Source organism: Hylaeus volcanicus, chromosome 3 (genome assembly GCF_026283585.1).
Source record: "Hylaeus volcanicus isolate JK05 chromosome 3, UHH_iyHylVolc1.0_haploid, whole genome shotgun sequence".
NCBI lineage: Eukaryota > Metazoa > Arthropoda > Insecta > Hymenoptera > Colletidae > Hylaeus > Hylaeus volcanicus.
This window is the reverse complement of record NC_071978.1, coordinates 29320022-29339589: the sequence shown is the minus strand read 5'-3', so window position 1 is coordinate 29339589 and position 19568 is coordinate 29320022. Positions and strand designations below refer to the sequence as shown.

Genomic DNA, 19568 nt, shown 5'->3' with positions numbered 1-19568 from the left:
GTTCGATAACGCCGTACTAGCTCTGGTTTCATAAAAAAACTGTAATTAAAGCAAACTTCTATCCGTTACCCAACTAAACAGATGGATGGGCAAGTTTATTTATTACGTGCTCTGTAACGGATTTCCCTGAGAGCATTTAGCTAGATATACAGCGTGTTCCTAGCGTGCGAAATAAGTGGATAACAGAGCGATGATCGAAGAAGCCAACACTTTCATCTTTAATGCACGTTCGTCGAAGTCTAACGTATGGACAGGTGAACGGACGTTGGCTGACCCATCCAGGATAAAGGAACGATATCGCGAGCGTCGGAAACGATCGGTGATCGTCGAATTTCGCGCACGCTAATGGTCTCCTTGCGGTCAGGTTCGCGGAGTGTGCGAACACGGCATTAAAGCCCGCGACTCGTATCGGGTCCCGTACCGAGGGTACACGGACACGGTCGTGCTCACTGGCACACCGACATAACGCATTCTCCTGACTGCCAGCCACCTCCTGCGGGTACAGAGAGCTTTTTAGCGAACTGTCAAACTCCGCCGAACCACGAATTACTCATTCCAGCACGTATCCCGGTGCAGTCCCGCAGTGCGCACCGCTGTGGATCAAAGACCCACCCGGACGGGGATATACCGCGAACGAGAATTTGGAAATATCGATCTTGGTCAGCGACACGTTCGAGAATTGCCGAACTACGCGAATGAACGAGTGAATGGAGAAGATTGATTGACCGATAGATGAGACCGAGTTAGAATGCCGATCTGAGGCCAATTCGCGGCCCGTTGCCTGGCATATGTATTGTAACACGGATTAGAAGCCACGCTGGGATCCGTTTGCGAGAGTGAATCGTACGGATGACAGACTCACCGCGTGTACCCTTGAAATAAAACTAATCGCAACACAATGATCGTTGGATAGCGTTAACCCTCGTAAGAGAAACGTCGAGTTATGGAAGAAAGCTTGTTACCTACGAGTGTCTTAACTTAACAAAATTAATATGACTTCTCCTATGTGAAACGAATATACTCGACATATATTTTATTTATCTCTGCACCCCTATATCTTCCCAGGAAAGGCTCCTCCAGAAGCGATGGCATTCGAATTAGTCCGACATAATCTCACCTAATCTGTACTAGTTTACTCTCTGGTCGAACGCGAGAAAGTTTCGCAATTCAACCGGAAATGGCGGCAGCTGAGACACCGGGAGCATGATGGTAACGCTGTCACCTTGCTTCCATGCGATCCGCCAACGCTGCTGTCCGAGCAGCGAGCCATGGCGTTCACCAAAATTTCTGTATCGTCTACAAGTATTCGTACGTGTCTCGCACGGTCCTCCTAATGCAGATACCTTTGTTATCGAGAGTTCCCGGTTCCGCGATGGGCAGCCGTCCAAGCTGGTGGTATTCCGCGAACTTCTAAACAACGATGACCACAACTACAACATTTATATTTCCACGAAACGACAAGCAATACGAAACAAACGGTTCTCGTGGAATGCATCACAATTTTTAAGAAATTTTGACAACATGTCAAAACACGCTTTCCATTATAGATTCAATAAAGAGAACGATTGTGGAGAAGATAATAGAAACTTTACTATAAAATGGCCAGGCTCGAGTTCGAATCGTTTTCTCCTTATCGATATTTACAAATGACTCCTTAGAATACAAATTTGGGACGGTTAAAGAGTAAGACAATCCAGCAAGTGCAAGACTTTAGGCTGGAGAACCTAATCTGACAACAACGTACTTTGCGTTCGAACGTACGAAACTGCTTATTTCAACCCAGTTGCCATCTAGCGGTAGAAACACGAACTAACATCGGAGTTTGGTCAGCGCCTCTATCGGGAAAACGCTCAAGTTTGTCGCCGAATAGTTCCTATCTTCGCCGATAGATGGCGCCATTTGTTCATTTACCGACGTGTCGGTAATTTTGAAGTTCGGAGTTTGGTCAGCGCCTCTATCGGGAAAACGGTCAAGTTTGTCGCCGAATAGTTCCTATCTTCGCCGATAGATGGCGCCATTTGTTCATTTACCGACGTGTCGGTAATTTTGAACAAATGGCGCCATCTATCGGTGAAGATAGGAACTACTCGGCGACAAACTTAACCGTTTTCCCGATAGAGGCGCTGACCAAACTCCGAAGTTAGTTCGTGTTTCTACGGATAAGCGGCGCCATTTGTTCAAATTACCGACACGTCGGTAAATGAACAAATGGCGCCATCTAACAGTTCGCGTAGGAACTATTTGGCGACAAACTTGACCGTTTTCCCGATAGAGGCGCTGACCAAACTTCGAAGTTAGTTCGGGGTACTCGCCACTAGATCTTTGGCTTTGGACTTGAAAAAAAATGAATTATTAATTAACTATTATTCCAAGCAAAAAACAAATATAATAGACGTGGCGTCTCATAGACAAAAGACTCCGAATTCAGTATGCCAAGTCTGATTACAATCGAGTTCCTAGAAATCGATAAAAACATAGTTTTACCCTGTGGATGCGACTTAGGAACACCTGAGATACATCTCTCTTATTACTCTCGTATTACACCTAATGCTATCGATTCCAAGTAAATACTGATTTTCATTATAAAACGATAAATCATTATAAATTATTAATGCGAATGTTAAACTTACATCCCAAACGAAGTATACGATGAGTAATCTATAATAAAAAGTATCGATTGCTGCGATACGTTTACCAGTAGAATAGGATATTCGGTCACGCTACCTTCGGCAGGTGCCACCGTGTTTGGCCGCAAGTCTAGCAATCCCTAACGTAGGAATCGTTCCCACCCATTTGCATGCTTTGAATTAGGTCAAAATTTGTTTGATCGATAGTCGAAATCACGCCGAAGAGTATTTCACAGAAGATGTCACGATGCAGCTCGCACCACCAAGCGTGAAACCTAAATTCCTTGGGAACAGTTATTGACGTGCGCGAATCCGATAAATTCGAAATTTCCGCGAAATGAGTGATCTGTTCAGGTCTAATTGCGAGGAGTACAGTGGTTCCCGCGGTAAAATGAAACTGAGTGGAAGAAAGTACGCGAATCTGACGGCGATACTCTTGTCTCATCGCGATTTTGAATTTGAGATTGTTTCCTTTATATTGGCAGGTGGGAATATCCGATACCGAAGTCGAAAGAGTATTGGGAGAAATTCTGCAACGACGAAGAACGCAAGTTGATTATAGTAAGGGATCCTTTAGTCTATTCGTCCTGTCGTTCCCTTCCTTACAATAAAACTACGCTCAATTTTGATACACGCGCAAGCAACAAAGCGTCTAATTTAAATTCTTTTCGTGATTCCTCTGTAGATGGTTTTAAAGTGTCCGAAAGCTCTTTGCGTAAGTTGCCGCATCCGGTGTCGCAATTCAAAACGAGCAAGGATAACCGCAGCGGAACAGAATTATTTCCAAAAACTTCCTTTACGTCGTGTAATCTAGGAACACGGACTAAAGCTGCACGAATTCCAAAGTTGGATACCCTCAGACCTCAACCTAGTTTCCAAGGAATTTTCCCTAGAAATGTGGATCGTATTTGTGCTCCTGTCGGCGCTCAAAATCAATCCAAAACGCAGAGTCAAACGTTTCCTACCAGTTTTTCGGCTCTTCCGACTCTGACTACACGCTCTACAGCATCAGTGTCTGAATCAACGTTAAAAAAGACACGAAAGAGCAAAGAACCCGGATCGATCTATTCGAAAAGCGCGTATCCAAAATTACCGAAAAGAAGAGTCTCTTCAGAAATAAAGTCTGCTGCAAGGAATAGGAATTACCTTCCAAACGAAGTTGCGCCATCGAAGGCCGATCAATCTAAGCGTACGGCAGACGAAGATGGGAAGAAAGTTGGAAACTCTCCGAAAGATCAGGATTCATCAGAGTACGCCATTCGTTTCGCTCACAAAGCGTTGAAGCATTTTATGGCGAATAGATACTCGCCAGAAAAATCGGTTTCGGTGGATGCTGCAGTTCCAGGTGACGGAAGTGTAGGATTGCTTAAACCCGAAGAGGTTGGGACGCCTACGAGAGATGATGAAGGATCGTTGGAAAAGAAGTTGGAAAGAAAGACGCTTAAGAATTCACAATTTACAGGTACCGATGTCGGACGAGCGACTTTGAAATTGGACGAGACAACGCCGAGGACAATTCCCTCGGCGTCGCGTTCTACATCGGGATCCAGCCTTGAATTCGTACACGCCGAGCCCTGGAAAGGTCCTTCGAGTCGCGTCCTGGCATCGATCCCTAGGTTTTCTGGTTTCCCCAGAAAGAATCGCGACAGGTGCACAGTGTGCATGTACAAGCCCTTCGAAATTCCGCAAAACAGAAAGACCTCTTTTCCTATGACCACCTTGTACAGAACCATCTTTCCACGGAACGCACGCGTCGCTTCGGATACTTCTAGAGACGATGGGTCTAGTTTTGCGAGCGTACAGGACTTGGAAGATGAAACGAGAGTTTTAAATGGTGAAATTGAAACCAAATGCGCGACGTTTGATAGACAAGCGTCCAGCGGTTCTGAAAGTCTAATCGCCGAGGAACCTTTCTCCTCGTCCCTAGAAAAGCGCGGAGAAATGGTGGAAACGGTGGAGCGAAAGACTATTGGGAAAGACAAAGAAGGTCGACGATGCGATGATTCAATTTCACTGTCAAAAAATTTTAAGGACTCAACAAGTAGCACAGAAGTCGCATCTCTGGAAAGACCAAAAGTTTCTTCGTTCCACAGCGAAAGTTCCGACGAAGATGATTCGCTCGCCGTTTCGGTGAGCGACGACCAAACAAAGTCGAAATATCTGGCTCCCTGTCATGCTCCCGTAGTTTTCAGTCCCAGCTTGGAACCTCTGCGGGCCTTAAGGAACAGAAAACCAACGAGCCTGCAAGATCGAATTGCCATGATCGAAGCATCGGCCATGAAGAGGGCTTCTGTCGACGACCACGACGATGAAAAACATATGTCCGTGCCTAAAAACCTTGCTGCTAAAGCGAGCAACGAGAAAAGAGGCGCTTCACCCGTTAGCAGAATGTTAACGAAATCGAAATCCGTTCCAGAGAAGCTGTCTCTGGAAAACGTAGAGCTCGCAACGGAAAATGAGGAACGCGGCCTCAGAAGAGGAGCCAGCATCTCGAATTTCACCGAATCGAGAGATACGAAAAATGCTTCGCAAGAATTGTACTCCCCTCGAGACAATGGCTGCTCGAAAATCATCCCCGTGACAGATTTCTCGGCATCAGGAACAAAGCTGCCACTCACGCGAACAGAGGAGATCGCAGATTTGTTGGAGAAGCTGCCGGGAAGCGCGTCATCGACGAGGATGTTAGAAACCTTATGCAAAGAGTTTTCGCAACGTCTCGCGAAACGCGTTGTAAACGCAGATCCGAACGAGAAAAGGAGTAACAAATTAGTCGCGTCGTTAACGAGGTTGCTAGTAGATTCTAAGCTTTATCTCTACCCCGACAAGTTCCCCTCCAACTTAGTTTTTTCCACGAACCAGCCTCCTCCCTGCAACCCTCGGCTCCTGAGACGAATCCTGCCCCAATACTCCTATAATCTCGTTGCGCCTTTCCTGGGATTGCCAGAATGGCATGTACACAAGCAGATCGCGTTCGAGGATACGGATGCGAGGAGTCATATCGGTCAGTCGCGCGGAGAAGATGATGACCACAGTTTATCGTCTTTAGAGGCAAGTTTGTATCTCCTTTAAAGAAAATCTCGTATCAATCGCCGATCGCTATTTATACTTTGAAAAGTTGTTCCACTTTATCGCGTCCTTTTAAAGACACTTTTTTTTTTTATAATTATCAAGGTACAGCCACCGTCACCGAGAGACATCGAATCACTCAGCGGAGAGGAGGAAGTGGGTCAACGTAGATACAATCCTTACGCTCTATTTCTGAAGAAACCAAGACGTAAGGTGTGATATCGGAATGACAACCAGGGTTACCCTCGAACGAGAAACCAGAAAGTCGGGTGAAACGAAACGTTACTTTTATGCATTAGGTTATTACTTGGCGGCCTTTAACAAAATCCGATCTCGAAGGCTACGATCCGGACGCAACCCTTAAAATGAGAGCCGACAATATAATGACGACCATTTGTCGGGACTTCTGTCAGTGGCTGGACACTTTAGGTGGGACGGATAAGACTGTCGACGAGGAAGTTCTCAGGGACATGTTTGAAATTGATTTCAACGCGGAAGCTTGTAGAGCGATGCAGGTTAAACGGAAAATATCACCGACTATCGACGATCGATCAATTATTTAAGGATAGAACTATGCGCTTCGAATGTCTTGTTAACCTTACTGTATTATTAATGATACATTCGCTTGTTACGCACCCATTTCGTTCCGTAATATACTCGAATTGTTTGTTCCTCGTGAACAGGTATCGATTCAAGAAATGCCAGTGGTGCCCGCGGATGTAGCTTTAACAAGAAACTCCCCCGGTGCGAGTAGACTCGCCATGACAAGGAAACACGTCATGAAAGATGCGAAAGCCGAGCGAACACCCGCGAAAACAAAAGCTTTCGGAACAACTTTGCCTTGGGAACTTCAATTTGTACCACCTTATAATCAGGTTCAAAAGAACTGGTTGGAATGCGAGCACGTGCCAAAGGATCTGGAAACGATGGACGTGGTTTGGAAGGATATAGAGCATCTGAAAAGCGTGAGAGGTTTCGTTGAATGGCTTCAGCAGCACCCGAAGGTAATTTTAATGTCAATTAAGCATTGAAATTTAACTAGGCTCCCGCTGCAGTTTCCCAGCACCTTTTTAGTCTTTACGGAATTTTTTATTCAAACGAATTCACTATAAATCGCAGAAAAAATCGAAAGTTCATAATACATCGTGTTCGCATAATAAATATAATAACAGTCCTCGGAAAAGGAATATTTATTTTAAACGTAAAATTCACGCACGTAGCCATCAAACATTTATTCGATACATAAAACGATTTCGACCCAGGGGCAGATCGCAATTTATTTATTTATTTACTCATTTTAAATGCATCAATTTAAAAATTACATTAATATCATTTTTAATCAGAAAGCAAGAGAATTTTACAAGCCGTAGCTGCACAAAAATACACGTGTCCTTCGTTTGCACATTGAGTTATAAAAAAAAGTTGCAATCGAAAATGGTATATTTATGTTTACTTCAAACGTTAGTTAGACAGCACGCGTCGGGAAAACCTCTAGCAAACAAGTTCTCCCGAGAGAACAGTTCACGTAAGGTTAAAATATTACAGTAGTCAAACATTTTCCTTACTAGATATGTACATAGATATTTGATCCTAAATCGGTCATTGTCGTAACGTATAGTACACTAAAAACAGAGGATAATTAAAAAGCCACAGGTTCAAAGTATTACGATATTATACAACGTGGATCGAAATCCTCTTACCTGATATTACAGGTTCCACGACCAGAGGCTTTGAAAACAGTCGTATCGATGGACGTTAAAGCATTAAGGCGGTCAGAGGAGGACGACACGTTCGCGCATCTCGAATTGGATATCTACGAAATAAAGAGTCTAAGAGTGGCTGACGACGGTGGCAAGAACGCGTGAACGTTTACCACAACCGGTATACTTCTTTACATTTCGCGATGTAACGTATTTTGTCCGATGTAATTATTCATATATTTTCGCATGATTTTCACGTATTAAACCAGTCCGTCGAATATACCCGTATTATTTCGAAGCTCGGCCCATTTTGTTTTGTCGCGTCGAATCGAAACGATGCATGAATGTTTTAATTACGTTTGATGCGCAGCAGTAAACGTCGAACGAATACGAAACGAATGTCAAAAATCAACGTCTACCGGTCGACGTTCCAAAATTCTCTCGCCTACGTTTCTCTCCTAAATGAGCTAAATGCGTGCGTGTAGCCAATACGACCCGTCGATGACACGATGTCAAAAGCACCGTTTCGCGTCCGAAACGAAGGGGTTAACCTCTGAAGCCTCTACGAACGCGCTGGCCACCAGGAATTTCTGACGGACCGTTCGGTATCATTATTTGCGCGCATATCTAGCATCGATCGTGTTTCAACCGCGCTTGGAAACTGAATATACGCAACGTAACGGTCATAATATGATTCGGGGATGACTCTCGTCGCCGACGACACATGGATAAATTGGAACGGCAAACGCGAAATCTCGCATAACGATCGCTGTTTAAAAACAGAAACGAGTAACGTGGAACAATTCCTTTTTCACAATCAGACGATGAACAACGCTCGCCTACTTTCTCCCCTGTGAAATGAAACTGAACGATGCTTTCATAGTGGCGATAACGAATCGCAACCAATACGGACCGATGTCAATCCAACCGATTCCTTTGACCGAGGAACGAATCGTCCTCGTTACCGTTGATGTCAATAATTTCACGGCCGACATAATGCAAACGAGACGTCGAGGGATATTGGAAACGTATCGCGAAGACCGGGTGTCCTGCGGTTGTCTGTCCGCGACAGCGAGGACACACCGCGAAATCCCGGCTTTTCTTAACCGCTCAAAACCGGAGAAATATCAACAAAAATGAGTAACACTCGTCATTTGCAGTCTTGTTGAGTTTTATCCGACACATGTTTAGTGTAAGTAATTAATAGGCGTAGATTATACGAATCTCGATTTAAAAAAATTTCAAAATCTCGGGATAAAATTTTTATGAAATCCCAGTTTCGTCACTTTTTCGTTCGTTAGCTACCTCGGTCATTGCGCTTTCTTTCCACGGGATTTTCCACGAGGCAGTGTCCGCGAAGAGAGGAAGGAAAATGGAAAATATGGTAGAAGCGACCAGAAGAGGGCTTAAAAAAGAAACAGATATGGTCACGAAAAAGTCGACGCTGGAAAGAGAGGAGAAAAAGGCATGGAACCCGAAGACGGACGGAGAGTCATCATTGGCCATCCGTTTCGTTCCACTTGGAATACAGACTTGCGCTCGACTGAGAAATTTAACAAGGCGCACGTTCCCGGCGGACAATAGCCAACTTTCTGTCCCACCCCACCCCCCGTATGCCTGCCTTTTAATTACTTCAATTTAAATCTTCGAGTTTCCTCGGTAAACGTCCAAGAGAGGTTACCGAGGTGATCGAACTCTTCACTTTACAAAAACTCTGTAAAGTACGCGATCCCGTCGCTATCGAAAACTGCCATTCCGTCCGAGATCACGATAAACAGGGTTTAACGATCAGCGTCGCGCTACATTAGCAATTACCGATCGTAACGCAACTACGTTGCTGTCAAATTACGTTGGCATACCCGCTCCTCGAACCCTCCCCCATGAGATCTTTTATTCATGCGATCCAGTTTGCATTTAAAAACTCTGCTTCTCCGGGCGTTCCACTTGGAATCGCTGGTTTTCAGGCCAACTATTCCCGAGGAGATCAAGACCCGGTTCGCGAGTCGCGTACAAGTAGACTAGGTGCGAATCCCTGCGCGTCGTTCGATGGACTTTATGAAACGCGACACGCGCTAATCGAGGAGGGGAAAAAGGATCGTCAACCTTTAATTTTTCCGTCGGATGGACGACAAACGCGACGTTCCCGATTACGAGAGGACCGGGAGCGGAGTGGCGAGTGATCGAATCGGACGGCCGGTTTTTTGTTCCGCAACATAGGTCCCAGAGAAACGCGGTACTAGGGCGATCCGGTTCGCTACGTTCATTTGACTTACACGAGAACTCGAAACGTGTGAGCGCGTACGTAGCTATTCACAAACGAAATGGGAAGCGCTTCCTGTCGACCATTCGCGTCAGTTCGATCTATTGTCGCCAAGTTTGTGACAGTGTGTAAAACAGAAATGTGTCTGTTCGCGCTCTATCTCGACATCTTCCTCGTCCGCTCGGCCAGCTCCTCCTCTCCGTGTTCCATTCCGTTCGTGATTGATAAAAATACACCTCGTCGGCCTTAATTTACAACGAATATTAATCGCGTCGTCCTTTTTTTTATCGGGTCTCTCGCAAAAGCGAAGAAACGGCTACCCAATCGTGTTTCGTTTACCTAAAAACCAACACTCTCGAGACTATTTATCGAATTCTCAGCATAAACGAATAGCGCAGGCGCCATGGAACCGAGTAAACACATTTTCCTACGCTTCCTGATTGAATCGTTAAGACGAGAGATGCTGGCTTCGTATAATATACAAGCTATCCGCTGGAGTGTGGGTAACAGCCCAGCGAACGGAAGAACGCGATGCGAAGCAAGGAAAAATAGAGAAGCCTAACAGGTTAAATGAAAACGAAGAAAGGAGAGCCGACGCGACGCGACAAAGGAAAAATGCGTTTAACAAAATCGTGTTAAAAAATAAGTAGAAGTAATGCCAAGTTGCAACGACTGTAGTTTCAAGACTACGCGTTTCCATTGACCACGGTTCGATGGGCTTCGCTGTGTTTCAGCTCCCCCCGTTCTTCGAATTCCCGTTAAACTTCAACAAACTCCCCGAACAGCGACATTGCACAATGTTGAACAGCGACGCGTAATAGACTTCAACGAACATCCGGCTTCACCCGGAAGGCCGCTCCCATCACGGCTGCTCCCGGCATAGTTACACAGTCGTGGCACAGTGGCATAACGCGCGATTCTTCTGCTTCTGTCACGCGTCACGTTTTATTGCCAAAGGCCGTCAACGACGTTCGGCACGCGGATCGGCCAGTCTCTCGTTGCCTTTTGACCCGATGACACGCCGATACACGCCGTCTTCGACGACACGGTCGTTCGCTGTCGTCGGTAAAAATTTTGCGACGCGAAAATTGCACGCGTGAACATTTCGCCGCGTCGCCGTCGAGGAAACTTGGACTCGTACGGAGACGAAATCGTCAAACTCGTCGCCACGGTATTAACCCCGTGCATCGTGGACGAGGAGAAACGTTTACAGTGAAATCGAAGGTACGTTTTGTTGTAGTCCGGCCAAGAACGAGGTAGACCGAGTTATAACGCAACAATGGACCGTACGAAATAAAAACAGGCATGAGACCGTATGGATAAAAGTGACACTTCGACGGAAGTGTCTTTAACGACTCGGGACTGAGTCGTTAACGAAGAGTGTCTTTAACGACAAACGAGGGAAATTTTCCAGCGGTCCGGTTTTAAGTAATGGCACTGCCGACACGTGACTTTGTAACACCCCTTCCCGCGCGCACGTAAGCAAAGCAATTAGACGGAAGTGCGAAAGAAAAGGTGTGCGAGCGTAATGACGCAAGCAGGGTAAAGTGTGACCGTCCGGTGTTTCCAGATGGATTCACCAAACCCTCGTCACCCACGGACGAATGTACGTCGTCTCCTATTTTTTTTAGCCCTTTGCGCGAACCCTCGGTCGCGTTGTTCCAAACTGACCGTAAATAGGACGCGATTCATCGACACGTCCTTAGTCGTACACGAAAAAATGTACGCTCGATTAACCGGCCTCGTTTAATTTTAATCGGGTACACTGCATCGTCGCGCACTCCGGTGTAAAAGTGTAACCGCACCCTGACTTTTGCAAATTCAACGCTTGTTAACGATAAGACTGACAAACCAAAGTAACCACGGTAACGAAACAAGTTATCATCGAGACCTCGATGCACCCTCGAGGGGTTGATATCGTATGCATGTCAAGTTTAAACGACTAGATTTTCTTTCAAGAAACAAGGTCACCGGTGTTGCGTGACTCGCGATATCGTTCCGTAACGATGTTGTCTAAATGTTGAGCAACCGTTGATTACTTCCGCTCGATCATAGAATTCTATAAATACCGTGCGACGCGCACACGCTCTAACCGGAGATAAGTTAGTTAACGTTGAAATACGGTCAGCTTCTTCCTCTTTGAATCCTCGACAACCCTGCCAAGTGGTTTCGTTCCTTCTTCGGATTGGAGTGATTCGTATGCGGCAGATCGAGAAGGAACCCCCTTTTCCGGGGAACGGGCAGGGCATGGCATCATTGCAGAGAAGGCTGCAAAGTATATTTACATACGGTGCCTCGGTCAAAGCCTTTACTTTGCGCCGATATCAGCCATACGGGTCATGCTACGATGTTCAAGGATAGCCGTTTCCCTCGAGCTCTCGCTCGTCCGAATCGTGGACGATCCTTTTCCCTCGCTCGCCGTTACATTTTGCGGAGACAAAGGATCACGGCCTAACGTCGACCAAACTACCCGCTGCGAGCAAGGATATGATCATCTCTTAGATTTTATTAGAACGTTTCGCATAATTTGTTCTTTGCGACACACGGCTGCCAATTTCTTCCATCCGAACTCAATCGGACGACAAACTTTTCTAGTTTCTCGCGCAATACGTTACACAATATTTCTACGGTAAAAAGCTGTCGGATATTGGATAGTCGTTAAAACGAACTCGACGTTCCTCGAGTCTCGAACGACGCACGACCGATTGCCGGGAATCGGAGTCTTATCGCACCACGCAGGGATTTTCTTACCGACGACCGTCTTCTGTTTCTTTATTAACAAGGAGTTCAAGTTTTTATTACTAAAATTAAAAGAAAAATGGATCATATCGCGGTCCTGGCGCATTTTTCAACATTTTTAAGCGAACGAAACATGCGTTCGTGGATCCGAAAGCTACTATCATCGAGATTTTTGTCATTTTCAGAAGATATAAACCCTATGGGGTCGAATCACGGCAGGAATCCCGTGGCGAACGATGATAAAGAGGGTTCCCGTCGACCGTAGAATAAGGGGGGATAATTGCGCGTCGAAGTTGACTTATAGCTTCTAAATTGGTAGCTCCTGCAGCCCGGAATCGTTGTTCCGTCGTCAAGCCCGGATGGACTCTCGTTAAATTCATGGTTGTTTAAACTTGATACGATTACCGTGATTCAAAAATAAGGCGCGACGTGGAACCGATTCTCATCCTTAACGAACTCGTACCGAGAAAACGGTGATAATCTCGCGAGCGCTGGTCGACAATGGATTATTCGTTTGGAAGTTGCTAAACGACACCTACGCGTCGCTGCATGCAGGCCAGATTGAAATCAAAGTAAGAGAAACTCCGAGTTTCGTGTAATTACAAGTGTTTCCTGCCGGAGAAGGTAACCTGGATAGACTAAGCCGAGCCTCGTTGCCAGACACTTAGCGAAGTTTCGATTGTACTAGGTGTGCATGTTTTCAGCGTAAACTTCACCGTCCCCTCCGCTAGCGAATCCTCGTCGGGGCAGGGTAAAGATGGCAAGGGAGCAGGATCAGGTGCGGTGCAACGGCGTTTCGGTGCTCGAGCGAGTTCAACTTTATTAAGCGATATTTCTCTAATTATCTCAGTCGGCTCGCGGCAAGTAAAACTGTAGCTCTGGTAGGGCGCGCCTAGTAGTAGCCATATTCATGGGCCGCGTTAAGCGTCTCGAAAGCATAAACATTAAAAAGGGCCGGGGCGTCGAAGTTAGCGGCTGCTCGGCTTACCTCCTCCCGGCAAACTGGAAAACTTCCGCGAAGCATTTCGAGGAAAAAACTTGAAAGATTAAACGCCGTGATGGTATCGTCGGCCCGCGGAAACCGACGATGCCCGATATACAGGGTGGTCGGCCATCGCTGAAAAAAATTTCATGGGGTGATTGTACGCCAACGTTCTTCCAAAGCGTACGTACACATATATTTGGTTGGAATTGTTGAATCGTTATCGAGGAGTCTTCAGACGTGTTTTTCAGGGATGCGAACTATGGTTTCAGGGCGAAAGTTAAAAAAAGCCTTCGATTAAAATTACCATCTTCGCTTTCTTACGCCAGTAGTCGAACTGTCTGTTCTTTTTCGGCGAGGGAGTATGCTAGGACGCGCAAGTATGGTGGAGAATAGCCACCGGATGAAATCCAGAAGCGACGAAACGAGTCGACGAAGTGACTTAAAAGCGCTGGATTAAGGGTGCAGTTGCCTGTTTACGGTGGTATACGAGAGCGTTTGGAAATAATAGCGCGTTGCCGGGTTATTCGAGACGCGGAACGAAGGAGCGCGTATTCTAGATACGTTACTGGCGGGAGACGCTCGCCCGCCATAGCTTGTTGGTCCGTGGAACGGGGTTCGTTATCGTGCTCGATATTTATTCTTAGAGTTGGAAAAGTACGGACAATAATTGGACGGTTTAACTCGCTGAAAAAGTTTCTTGTAACTGCGCCGCAGACATTGCCGCGATTATAATTGTACATCAACGCGTTAAGGGGCTGCGTCTTCCTAAAGGTCCGAAAGGAACACGTCAGTTCAGGCTTCGCACATTTTCGTAACGATTCCTAAAATGCGAATTAGCCGAAACGATGGCCGCGAAATCACGGGGCTTTTCGTACGATTAAATTCGGTTTCCGGGCAAGATTGTTCCGATCTTCGCTCACGATTCGCTGGAAGCGACCGTGCCTCGAAATAGAGTGGAATAAAATTCACGGCTCTCCCGAACGCCAAGGTAATTACGTGTAATTTATATTACTTGCCATTGACATGCAAATCTGCGAACCGTGCATGTCTGTCCTAGCTTCGACGGTGTCGCTTCCCCCGACCCTGACTGCTATTTCCATCCGTCTCCCTTTCTCGCTTAACTTCGGACCTTCGCTCTCCTCATTACATTCAATGCGGCAAAGTCGCTCGATCCGACGATACTCTTGAAAAGAGTCGACGAAAACTACGGAACCGCGGCGACGCTCGCCGAAAGCTGAAATTCAATTCGAGGATATCAAGGGGTTCCTGGCGACGATAAGTCGGACGAATTTACGTAGCATACTTTCTCACCTTCGCTGTAACTTCGCGTCTCCTCGAATGATTATGTACTCGAATGATACTGTCCAGTTACGAACCAGTCGACGCCAGGCACGCGAAACGGTTAATTGGCTAATGGAAAAGGTCTCTTATTAAAGACCAGGAGAATAAAGATAATATTTCGTTCGAATCTGATCCTGCCCCTTTCGCGCCGCGTCCAAGCGCGAATTATACGAGATATCAAAGGTAGACACGGCGAAATGCATATTCATGTATGCAACAGAATTCGAGCAACCACAGGCGCAACGGAGATCCACAGGAACGTAGTTAGAGGTAAATAGACAGGATCATAGGGAACGCTGATGGAAGAGAGACGGAGAGAGTCGGCAGCTTAGGTACGGCTGAATTGGCCAGTAGCGTCAGTCTTTTGATCTAAACTAAAATACCAGGCCGAAACAACGGCCAAAGCAAATCTGTTCAAAGTGCTTGGTCTCTTCAAAGTACTTGGTTTCGTCCATCTCGCTCCGTCTCATGCGACGGCATACCCCAATGACCAATTATCTTTGTATCTTTGCCGATGACAAGTGAACCGCGACTAAACTGCCGACCGGGGGGGAAAGGGTTTGTTATATGTCGGTTTATCGGCAAGGGTTGGGGTTGGCGCTGGTGCCGGAGCTGGCTCTCTTTTCGTCTCGTATTCCTAATTTCATGTTCCTCGCCGGCCGTGCTAGTCGATAATCCGTCGCCTGTCGGTTCTTTCTTTCCTCGATCGGTCGAAACATCGACGCCTGGGAACGTTGTTGCGTTCGGAAATTAAATTAAAACTAAATTGAATCTACCCCTGGCCCCTGCTGCATCCTGTAACCCCGATTCGTTGACGGTTATCCCCCCTCGCGGAGGATCGCACGAACGGACTGAACTTTAATTGAAATTCGTGTGTCGAACTAATTATACGTCGTTCCAGTTATAGTTCCGCGAACGGCTGCGCGCCGATCCGAAGGCGCATAATCGGACGCTTCGTTCCCAGAAAGGAAACAACAGCGATTCGATGTTTTTCAATGTCGGGATTCGAAGAAGAGGAAACTAGCGGTGGGAATGCCGGTGAATATTTAAAACGCGCCGGATCCGAAACTGTGCTCCGCCGTGGCAAACAATCGTCATCGAAACAATAGCCGCCTAATGCAAAATAGGATGTCAGCCGCTCGCGTTTCCGCGAACTGCCTCGATGTCTATTCGTGTCTCTCTAATGTGTCTCGTTAGATATTCCTTGGATGATCTCTATTCACGGCACAATCCGTGAGACGAAGATCGACGGAGGCGCCTTCCTAGAGCATGTGCCTTGCGAAAGAAATCAGACGCTGGAAATTGCTGCCGATACTATCTCGTTTCAGGCGAAGGTTGTATTGTTCCGTAGCTTGGGATAACGAATAGTAGGAGACGATATTATTGTTAGTAATTCGAGCACTACTATTAGAAACGCTAAAATAAACGGTCGATCTCCTCTCGACTCGCTCTACTTGGTTACCGCTCGAAATTATCTCGTCTCGATTATCCATCATTTTTACGCGCAGCTGAGACGATGATTGTGTACCGTTTCAGCTCGTACGATTTTTCTCCTTTCTTTTATCTCGCGCATAGTTTGCCGAGACAGGCATAAATCATCCCCGGTGGCGCTCCTCTGGATTATTAATTTGCGCACCCGGATAGGTGTATCGCCGCGCGTGACACATGAAATACGCCGTCGTCCATAGAGCTAACGAGAAGAGATGAAACGACCACCAGTGTATTTTGTGTCCAGCACACGTACGCGAAGTAGCAGAGAGTACTTATTGTTCTGATGTCGCCTTTCGTTTAACGCACCGCGGTCCGGTATCTAATCTCGCAAGAGTAATCCCTGTGCCCTACAGTTGCACGGATGCCCGTACAACCTTACAACACGGTAAATCAGACCGTCGACGTGATTCGCATTCGTTAGCAGGATCAACTTCGCTGGAAAAACTAGCAATTTCATCGCACTTTTACCGTTTCGCTAATCAAGGTAAACACTTTGAAAACGTACAAATGATTTTGAAACCCCCGCTACGGTTCGATAACTTTTTCTTACCGAAATGTTGTCGCGTTTACCGGTATCCGTATAGAGCCGTATCTCTTATTTTTATCATTACCATTTTACGTTTACCTTCTAACCTATAAACGTACACAAAAGACGTTTTCGATGACGTTCCGTCGAGAATCGAGAGGCGCGGAACATCGCGTTAATTTCGCAGGACGTTACATTAATTCCAAATTGGTTTTAGCCGAGCGGAGATCCCACGGCGGTGCCGCGCCCAGGACGAAGGATCACCGATCCGCAGAATACCCAGCTTAGTTCCATCGTAATTACAGACCAGGACGAGGCTTAGCCGATCTTTATTTATACACGCGTCACGCTGCGACGGGCGTCACACGCCGATACTTCTTGCATCGTCTCGAACGTTTAACGGTTAGAAGAAAACATTCGAGGCACCGATAGAGGTTATTACTCGGGACACGATTTGTCTTTGGTAAAGATATCGTTCGCGTCGTCGAGCTCGAGTTTTTATTAAGTTCCGTGGTGTAGTAAGAATTACGAAAGGAGGTCGGAAAGCTCGGCTATTTAACGCCGCGGTCGCACCACGTTTTACATCGTATCAGCATCGATTCCGATGTTCCAAACAGTCGCGAGACGTGCTCCGAGTCTACAGCGTTCGCTTATCTTCTTCCCTGGTCGATCTTGGAACTTTCCAGTCTTAGCGTTCTCGAGAATCCAACAATCGGATCCCATTACCCGATGATTGAAAAATTAACGAGGGTAGCTTCCGCGTTTCGAAACCCTAAGACGCATTCAACGGGTTATTGGCTGTTGACCGTTCGAGCGGGAAGTTCGCAGAATTCGCGACGGCGCTAAAAGGAGCACGTAAGGCGAGGAAAAGAGCCGTCCCCGGAGGGTGTGGGGATCTTTTAAGCACCATGTCGCTATATTTAGGGCTCATCCTTATCTTCCACGACCCCTTCTAACCGCAATTTTGAATCGCGGCGCGCGCACCGTCGTCAACCGTCGGTCCACATCGCTGGTGATTTCACGATGGGGTCAAAGGAAGGGGTTGCTCGCGCGAGAGAGACCAAGCCGCGGGGATAGAGGAGACTCGTCGACGAGGGCCTAGAACGCTGGGGGTTGGGGATGAAACCGAGAAAGAGAGAAGCATCGGGGCGAGTAGAAGCGAGGAAAAATATCGAGAGAAAAGAAGGGGATCGAACGACGGTGGAACGAGGCAGGCGACGAAATAACGGAGCGAGGGCTGGAAATACACGGCTAGAGAAATAGACATAACGAGTACGTGAAAAAGAGCTAGAACAAAAGAGAATCGAGAAGCAAGGAGGCGCGACCAGAGAAAACGGAGACGAGGTGAGAAAGAGAGAGGATAGCATAGGGGATGAGTACCCAACAAGTGGCCAGAGGTGAAAGAGTAGGATAGGCGGTGGTAGAGACAAGGGGATGAAGCTGCTCACGGAGGAAAGGGTGTTGTAATGAAGCTGCGCGGCAGAGAGGTGGACGCTGGAGAGAGGTCGATGAGCAAGGGGTGGAGAACGATCGTGGAATGGAAGGAGAACCTGGAAGCGCGAGAACCCGCTGAAGAAAAAGGGAGAGAGCAATTTCCCGACGAGCGAGGGAAACAGAGAGCAGTACGTCACGCTCGGAATTCTGGTGGGAGTACCAACCAGAGTGGGAGAGATGAGTGGCGCGTAGAGAGAGTGGTGTAAAGAGGGGTTGGAACCAAGGGACAGAGCCATAAGAGGGTTGATGGTGGCCCGGGTTGGCCCCAGTAGCACAGTCGCGCGCCAAACTCTCGAAGGAAAGCACGTACTCGGTTCAACGCGCTTCCGCACCTACCTTCCAGCCAGATTTTTTTCCATCCCCTCGCTCACCATCCACCGCACCCTCTCTACCCACTTGCTTTTGCAACGTAATCCACTGGAACCTGGTACCCGCCTCTTTCTTCGATTTCTGCTCATCCACGCGCGAAAGACTAGCCTGTGACTGCCGATAGAACGATGCGACCGATCGACGATCGACAAGATGACCATTCCACGAACTAAAATTCTCGACGACCGCAACAGCCAACGCTGGAGAACCAGGCGGAAGCAATTGTCAGGTAACTACGAGCACACAACGATTACTCGATAACTTTATTATTTTCTCTTCGTTCTATACTATTCCGTTTCGTTGGTAGTTTAAGATAGTCGATGACGATTCTACCAGAGCTCGGTACATGGTAATTGCAATATTCGCGTCGTTCCAATTGTCTCGAATTAGAAGTCGATCAAACGTTCGTAAACAAATCGAAACATTTGTCTCGTTGAATCTGTAGTCGTTCGTCGATTAAAAATTTCTTTTAACCTTCGTCGATAAATCGTTTTTTTTTTCCGCGTGAATGTTTATCGATATTACCGGAAGGCTTTCCAGTATTTTTCAAACGCTACTCCTCAGCCCCATTTATCATTGCTCTTAACACGAGAAGCTTTTATCCGACAGTTCCATTGACTAGTTCAATCACGAGAATACTACTTTCCACTTTGAATCGATGAGCGTCCAGCGAGCAATATAGTTGAAAGCGACAACGAAAACGTTGGCTTAGATTTCTATAGATCCGTCAATCGACGGAATGAAATTCTCTCGCGTTGTAAATTTCGAGCACGTACATCGAAAATGAACGAGTAACGGGAAACTGGTCTGTTGACACGGGCTGGTTTCCTGGCCGTGTCGAACACGTAACTTTGCACCGCATCTCGTCGTTGATCATATTTTTTTTTTACGATTATTATTAAACGCCTTTATCGTATGCATAGGTATAGTTACATATATTATATACAAGAATAAGTAATCTGCACAAAGG

The 19568-nt window shown here is 46.7% G+C and overlaps 1 protein-coding gene across 1 annotated transcript; it reads left to right on the top strand.

The window, feature by feature from the left end:
* The first annotated feature begins 2964 nt into the window (after positions 1-2964).
* Positions 2965-7692, top strand: LOC128873630 (uncharacterized). The gene is made up of 6 exons (XM_054117328.1): positions 2965-3038; positions 3113-5675; positions 5799-5906; positions 5993-6208; positions 6377-6697; positions 7406-7692. Exons 1-6 carry the CDS (start codon positions 2965-2967, stop codon positions 7556-7558), a joined length of 3435 nt encoding a protein of 1144 aa, XP_053973303.1. The 3' UTR covers positions 7559-7692.
* Positions 7693-19568: the final 11876 nt, after the last annotated feature.